Raw genomic sequence first — 7,520 nt, forward strand, 5'->3', positions numbered from 1 at the left:
AAGTGAAGAAACTATTTCTTTCCATTGAAGCAAATTTATGTGACAATGAGAGTTTTTTTAAAAATAATATATGTATCTTTTGTAAAAAGTAATTTTTTAACAATAAAAAATAATATTTATTTAATCCATAATAACATTATAATTAAATAAAAATAAAAAAGATATAAAATATTAATTTCTTGAAATTTGTTAGAGTTTCTTATCGTTGTGTAGGCTATTGTTTCGTTAGAGGTGCCGTGATTATGGTGTTTGATGGTGGTGGGTGGGCTGCACTCATTCTTGCAATTTTTTTTTTAATTTATAACCATTTTTAACCCTCACAAATCATAATTTTAAATTTTACATTAAATAAACAACACATATAATCCAAATCAAACAGTAACATTTTTTAATTTAACGAGAACAAAAAAAAATAGTAGAAATTTAGCAGAAACTAAATTCGAACAATTTTATATTTACGAGGATAAAAAATATATATTTTAACTAAAATCAAAATACATCAAATCCACTTTATAAATTCAAACTCATCAAAATTTGGAATTGTGACTGCGTGAATATAGTTTGCTAAGTCAGATAGGAAAAAGAGAAAAACAGTAAAAGTACCTTTCAAAGAACATAGTCTTACGAGGCACCAATAAGATTTGAGTTGAACAAACGAAAAATTTTACATTTGATACACATGAATAGCATGTAAAATTCCGTTATACTTTTTCTGACTTAAAATTACAATACATTGCATAACTAAGATGAGCTATGTAGCAATGCTTGATCATCTTCTCGTGTTGGCGGTAGGGGCATAACTCCGTTCTGATTCTCGGCTTCTGAACTAGTAGACGGTTTTGCACCATTAGTAATAATATTTTTCAACCAAGAACCTTGAAGCCTAGGGGACCCTCCTCTGTTTGAATTGTTAGGGGTCTCAGGACCATTTTTAACATTATTAGTAACATTATTGGTAACTCCTAAGAGGAACCGGTATGCTACTTTGCTTGCTGATACAATCTCAGTTTTAGCTTGCCGGAACTGCAATGGCCAGGGTATGATCATCAGGGCAATCATACATAGAGTTTCTCAAGATATGCCAATACTAATAACTATGTAATTTAAACATTCAAGCCAAAAGCACAAGAACAGCCAGGCTGTGGTGACTGGTGAGATAATTCTATAAAATAGTTAACACAAGACAAGACCATAAGTCTGGATTTTGAAAGTTGTTTCTTACCCGTAATGCTGTATTTCCAGCCACTTCCATAGCAGTATCACCAGCATTGGCAAACCTATTAACCCAACCTGTCATGGAAGTTGTAAGAATACACAGTGGAAACAGAAAAGTAATGTACAGAAGCAATAATTCACAAGTTGGATGGATCAATGCTTAAACCTCCTTCACTTAGCAAGTTAGCATATAAATTTAAAACAAGAAGTGGGAAATTATCTTATATACCCTAAAACCCAATTACATTGGGTGCAAGTGCAAGTACTTCTGAAACTACCAAGTTCATTTTTCAGGTATAAGCATATCTCTATCACCCTTCCCTATAACACTAATTGCCTTAACTATATCATTTTACAACTTCCACTCCCTATATTCAAATGACACACTTGAAATCCAAGCCAACAACATTTTTTCTTAAAATAAAATGCATATTGATCTAAATAGATATGTTCTTCTTCTACCATACAAAATTAGTAAGAAAGCCAATAGAATGGAACTTGGGTTACAGTATGATAATGAGCATATAACTATCTAACAGGAATTGGGTTTCCTCAAAGATAAGTATCAAAGTTGACTGGGAGAAACAATATCTCAAACAGAGAAACTTCACAGGTAAAATCTAGCATGCTGTCCGAAATCAGTAAAAGATGGAAAAAACTGTATTCAGAAACAATGTATTACAGAGATGAATTCTGCAATACCCACAGGGATGTTCATGGATACGGGTCACCCACGAACCCGAATTGATCAAAACCGATCCAAACAGTTTGGGTTTGAGTCATTTATGTATTTGGGTCAAAATGGAACCAAACCGATCAAAACCGAAAACGATCAAAACCGTTCATGTACAGGTTGAGTTATGGGTTTAGATTTATAAATCCAATCAAAACCGAATTGAGCCGATCAAATTTTTTAGATTTGTTTGGTTTGACTTTAAATATTGTTAATAGTAAGACTTAAGTGTTGGAATTGCAAGTATTGGGAATACTAGTGTTGAAACTTCTTAATGTATTACTTTTAGATACATTGTTATTTGTTTCACCATTTTTTCCATATTTACTTTTTCTGTCATGTTTATAATACTAATGGATCATATTTTGTTCATTTGTTTCAACAAATCTAGTTGCAACAAGTCTGATTGTAGAAAATCTAGTCGCAACAAAGCTTATTGCTAGAAATTAGTTTGTAGGGAATAATTGTGATTCATACTATTATAAATCTCGTTGAAGAATATTTTGTTTTAATTTATATTAGTCTATTTTAGAATATTATGTTGATGATATTAAATGAATCAATTTACTACTTTTATACATTTGATAATAGTGTGTTAATTGTATTGGATATTTAAATGAATCATAATATAAAAAATGATTTTAAGAAGAAAAAAAAAGATCAAAATTTAAATTGGTAACCCGTGAGCCCGAACCGAACCAAACTGCTCATGAATGGGTTGGGTTGGATTTCAAAATAAAAAAAAATTGTGAAAATTGAACCAAACCAAACCGATCAAATGTGATTGAGTTAGGTCCTGAGTTTGACTAAAACCGGCCCACGAACACCCCTACACAGAGCTAAGTCCAACTCACATTACTTATAGAAAAGCACAAGAACTAACTCCTGTCACTCCACTACCTGTCTTCCTAATTCATATTAAGGTGATACATATGGTATCTCTAATTTCCAAGGTTCTCAAGGTAGGTTGAACCCGTCCGGATGTTCCTTAAAACCGCTTTGTTCACAAACCAGTGAAGAACCAGTGCAAACTGGCGGTTTGTATGGTTTGCACCGGTTTCGTGAAAAGGCAATTTTTTTAAGAAAAAAAAAGGGTCAAAAGTTTTTGCAGAGAAGAAGAATGTGAACCAAACAAAGATTTGCAGTGAAGAGATGAATGTGAGCCAAAAATTTGCAATGAAAAGGAGTAAGAATGGTGAGCTGAAGATGGAAGGTTCGTGAAGAAGAACAAGAGCGAAAGCTGAAGGTGAGCACAGCTTCACCGCCAGTCTTGCATTTTCCAACTTCAAAAGAAACTTGAAAGTGAAAGGGAAGACCAATCTGAAATGAAAGGTCGTGGAAGGATTATCTTCTAGCTAACCAAGAGTTTAACTTTAAAACGTTGAAATGCCCACTGCCCAAGTAAAATTTAAATTTAATTTGCTCACTGTCCAAACAATAAAGCTCGTGGCTCTATTCTTATTCTATGAGTGTGAATTTTACTTTAATGAAGCAACCACAGGTACAAAGACATTATTATAGTATACATAAATAAATTATTTTTTAAGAATAATTTAATTAATTTATTCTTTTAAAATACTAAATAGTTTGAAAAAATAACAAGCAAACAATTTATCATACATGTCAGTGTTGTTAAAAAGTGGTTATGGTGGCGCCATGGCGGTATGGTGTCGCAGGTTTTCGAAAAAACACCACCAAATAGCGGTGGCGTTGCGGGTTTTGTATGGCGGCGCCATGGCGGCCGCCATAGCCATAGCGGTTGTTGCGGAATGGCGGTTATGGCGGAAGAGAGCTTTTTTTTTTTGAAATTTTCGCAACGCGTCGTATTGGGCCGACCCGACCCAACCCTAACTCGATTTTCGCATGCAAAAGGAGACAAAGAGCGAGAGCACAAACAGAAACAAGTGAACTCCAGCGGCACCACGCGAGCTCCAGTGCGATGGCGGCACGTTTGACGACGGCGACGGCGAACTCCAGTCTCCAGCACGACGACAGCAGCAGCAACACGCACCAGGTACGCAGCACCCCGCACGCGAGCACCCTGCACCACACACGCGAGCACGACGCACCACGCACACGACGAACGGACGGCAACGGCGAAAGTATGCGACTGGTTCTGTTTTTTTTTTTTTTGTTGTTTCTTTGTTCTGTTATTTTTTTCTGTTTGACACCCGTTTTTTATATTTGGTTCGGCTTTTTTTTTTTTCTGTTTGACACCCATTTTTTATTTTTGGTTCTGTTTTTTTTTTTTCTTTCTGTTCAGCCCTCTTCTAGATATATATATATTGTTTTGTTAATATTTATATGTATATATATATATATATTTTTTTGGTCCGCCATGACGTCTGCCATTTACCGTTACGTCATCCGCTATATTTTTATGGCAGATTTTTGGCTTTCGGCCATGAACCGCCATCCGCCATTAACAACATTGATACATGTACATAAGGTAACATTTGATATATTATATGTATTAAATTATGTATGATAATTTTAATAAATAGATGATAATAATATATTTTAAATTATAACTTAAGGTTGTATATACTGAATTTAAAAAAAATATATTTTATTAAAATCGGTTTGACCACGTTCCAATTACAGTTGAATTGTTAAACCTTGAATCAGTATCTTCACTGGTTCGATTTTAAAAACCTTGCTAATTTCCACTTGTATATCCCATTTCACTCCCCTGCATTTCTTCTTATTTCTTATGATATATGACTTACAAACCGAAGGCCCATGACTGAGTTAGATTGGAATAACCAATTCCTGGGGCCTTACACATACCATAGAATTTACATGATACATCCCTATATATCACTAGGTCATCATTGAGCAAAACATTAACAATGAACATCATAAAAGCAATATCATAGTAGCATAGTTACATGTTTACCTGGAAGTTTTGGTACACCAAGTCTTTCACAGAATTCATCACAGAAGTGATTGCAGTTTTTGGACAGCAGATCATATGAACTCCCAGGCCACTCTCTACTGAGTTCTCTCAGTATTTGATTTAACTTGAAAATAGAAAAGTTTGTTTTCCCTAGAACAATGGATTCACGATATGTATACATTGGATTCTTTCCAGAAGGGCAACTAAAAACCCCGGTACCTTGCTCACAGAACCCAAATGACCATTCATCATCTCCAAAAACCTGTAATGGCAAAACAATCTTAAATATGTCAGCACAAGATAAAACAGCAGGCCTACCATATGTCAAGGAAGCAGAAGTGAGTAAATGAAAAAAAAAAATGACCTAAAAGATGCAAGCATACTATATGACCAGATAAACAACAAAAAAGTAATATCATGAAGGTGACAGTTTCTGTTTAAGCAGGACCACAATATCAACGAAGATGCAAATATTGATACCCTCCCTTGAGAAAAAATAAATAAACAAACAGACTTCATCACCATATTTACTATGTAGAAGCCAGTAAAAACAAAAGATAGGTTCCTTTTGCTATCTGAGACTGGGAATGCCAAATTAACATATAATCAGATCAACAATGAGAAGAGTCATATTTTTATAGTTTCCTACACTTAGTATCTCAAGTAAATGAGTTAAAATTGCCATACAAAATTCCCAAATTAAGGATTAAAGGGTACAAGTCACAGAAACATAGGTTCACACCACTCTTAGTTTATTGTGCTTCTCAGAATAAAGAAGATTAAAAGTCTACAAAGAACTTTGAGTTTTATTTTACAAAATTATGTTCATAGAAAAATGTCTGGTAGTATTCATCGTTCCAAGGTATATTAACCTAATATGTAACTACTCCTGTCACATGTCCCCTTGCTTTGAGCATTAATCATGCCTAATAAATGTGTTCATACCTCCTCCCAAGTCCTAAATTCCTCTAGAGTATTCTAGGTCATGCAATACAGAGAACAATGCAATTTGGTATTTCACATGACTGGATCAAGCCAGCCATAACAAATGAACAGCACATACCGAATCAGAGAAGAATAGTGTAATTCAACTTAGCTAGAAAAAATCCGAAATTGTCTAGGTGTTGATAGGCCTGTGAATTCATTGTCAACAAATGATACTAAAGATTTCCATTCTAATTTTTCCCAGAAACAGATATATATACCCAATCACAACAGTTGCAGCCATACCATACATCACCTCTACTAGCCAGTGTCCATATCTCAAATTTCTCTCTTCATTTCAGTATGATCACTTTTCACACCACAGCAGCGAGCCAGTTACAACCACACACTCCACAGGACCTAAAAACCACCTCAAACACTTAACTGCCACAATAATCCAAGGTACCCCACTTTATTATACAATAAAGATAGAAACAACTAGAAGCAGAATCTAGTATATCTCTAACATACAATTTACCATCTTCTCAATCCGACAGCATACATGTAATTCATACGTGCTGAATAATGAACGAATATTAATATCTGCACCAGCACCACAGACACCAGCAATATCAAAACTCCCATCATAACTAACATAACTAACAATCACTTAGACACCAAGTTAATTTGCTGTTTCCTACACTGCTTCATGCAAACAACACCCAAAAAAAATATCAAAACCCTAAAAATTACCAAGGTAAAATAAATGAAATTCTAAATATAGCAGAAGAGTCACACATTGGACAATTAAACTCCTCCAATCAAGTGCCCCACAAAACAAGAACAAGAAAAACCAGATCCAATAAACAGTGTGAATCCTAAAAAAAAAACAGAAACATTGATTTCTACGAAATTTAGAGGAGGAACAAAACCTGCACAGCGCTGTGGAAGATGCCACCAAGACCAATCCCATCCTTGAAGATCTTGTTGATCTGAACAATGGTGCTGTTGGTTTTCTCGGATCCACTATTCGTCACATCGTATATATGCAGTACCACATCCGTCATCTTTCCCTTTCACCCACCACACACAACAAACACAAGACCCAAACTTTAGACAACCCCACTTCACCTTTCTCTCTCTAAACGCTATTCGCCTATCTGGGTGTCTCTCTCTCTCTCTACGATTTGATTCGGCTTCAAGATTCAGCAACGGATGGTGTTCTCTTTTCGTAAATTGAATCAAGATTCGGCCTTGGGATCCCGGAAAACCCTCCAATTTCACCGTCCCAAGTTTTTTTCTGTCCGGAATCGAAAGATTTTCGTGTTTCTCTCGTGAATTTATATTCTAGAAGGAGGGAACATAACAGAGAGAGAAAGAGTATGTAACAGACCAAAGCTGATAAAAGAAGAATTGAAAAGAACGGAAAAGAAAAGAAAAAAAGGATTATCAAAAGACATTTTTATCCTCCTGTGAGGTGTGAAACTACATGAAATGCTGTTGTCTTTATTACAGCTGGTTGCCACTAGAGACCTGTTTGGCTAATGATAATAAGTGGGAGTTAGGAAATGTGGGCTCCGCATGGTCATTATTAACGGTCACACATACAGGCTGCTAACGATGTTGCAATGACAAAATAGTCCTCTATTTTTCTGTTTGTAAATTTTGAATCTTTTTATATTTGAATAAAGTTTGTTGGATAGTTAAACATGTTTATTATAAATTATTACTTAGTTATTAATATTGTTT

General features: G+C 34.9%; 1 protein-coding gene across 1 annotated transcript; it reads right to left on the reverse strand.

Annotated features, from left to right (window-relative positions):
* Positions 1-495: 495 nt before the first annotated feature.
* On the reverse strand, positions 496-7,180 carry LOC114368038 (deSI-like protein At4g17486). The gene is made up of 4 exons (XM_028325370.1): positions 6,704-7,180; positions 4,848-5,109; positions 1,223-1,290; positions 496-1,023 (listed from the first exon to the last, which is right to left on the reverse strand). Exons 1-4 carry the CDS (start codon positions 6,836-6,838, stop codon positions 742-744), a joined length of 747 nt encoding a protein of 248 aa, XP_028181171.1. The 5' UTR covers positions 6,839-7,180; the 3' UTR covers positions 496-741.
* Positions 7,181-7,520: the final 340 nt, after the last annotated feature.

The sequence above is a fragment of the Glycine soja genome, chromosome 9, assembly GCF_004193775.1.
Source record: "Glycine soja cultivar W05 chromosome 9, ASM419377v2, whole genome shotgun sequence".
NCBI lineage: Eukaryota > Viridiplantae > Streptophyta > Magnoliopsida > Fabales > Fabaceae > Glycine > Glycine soja.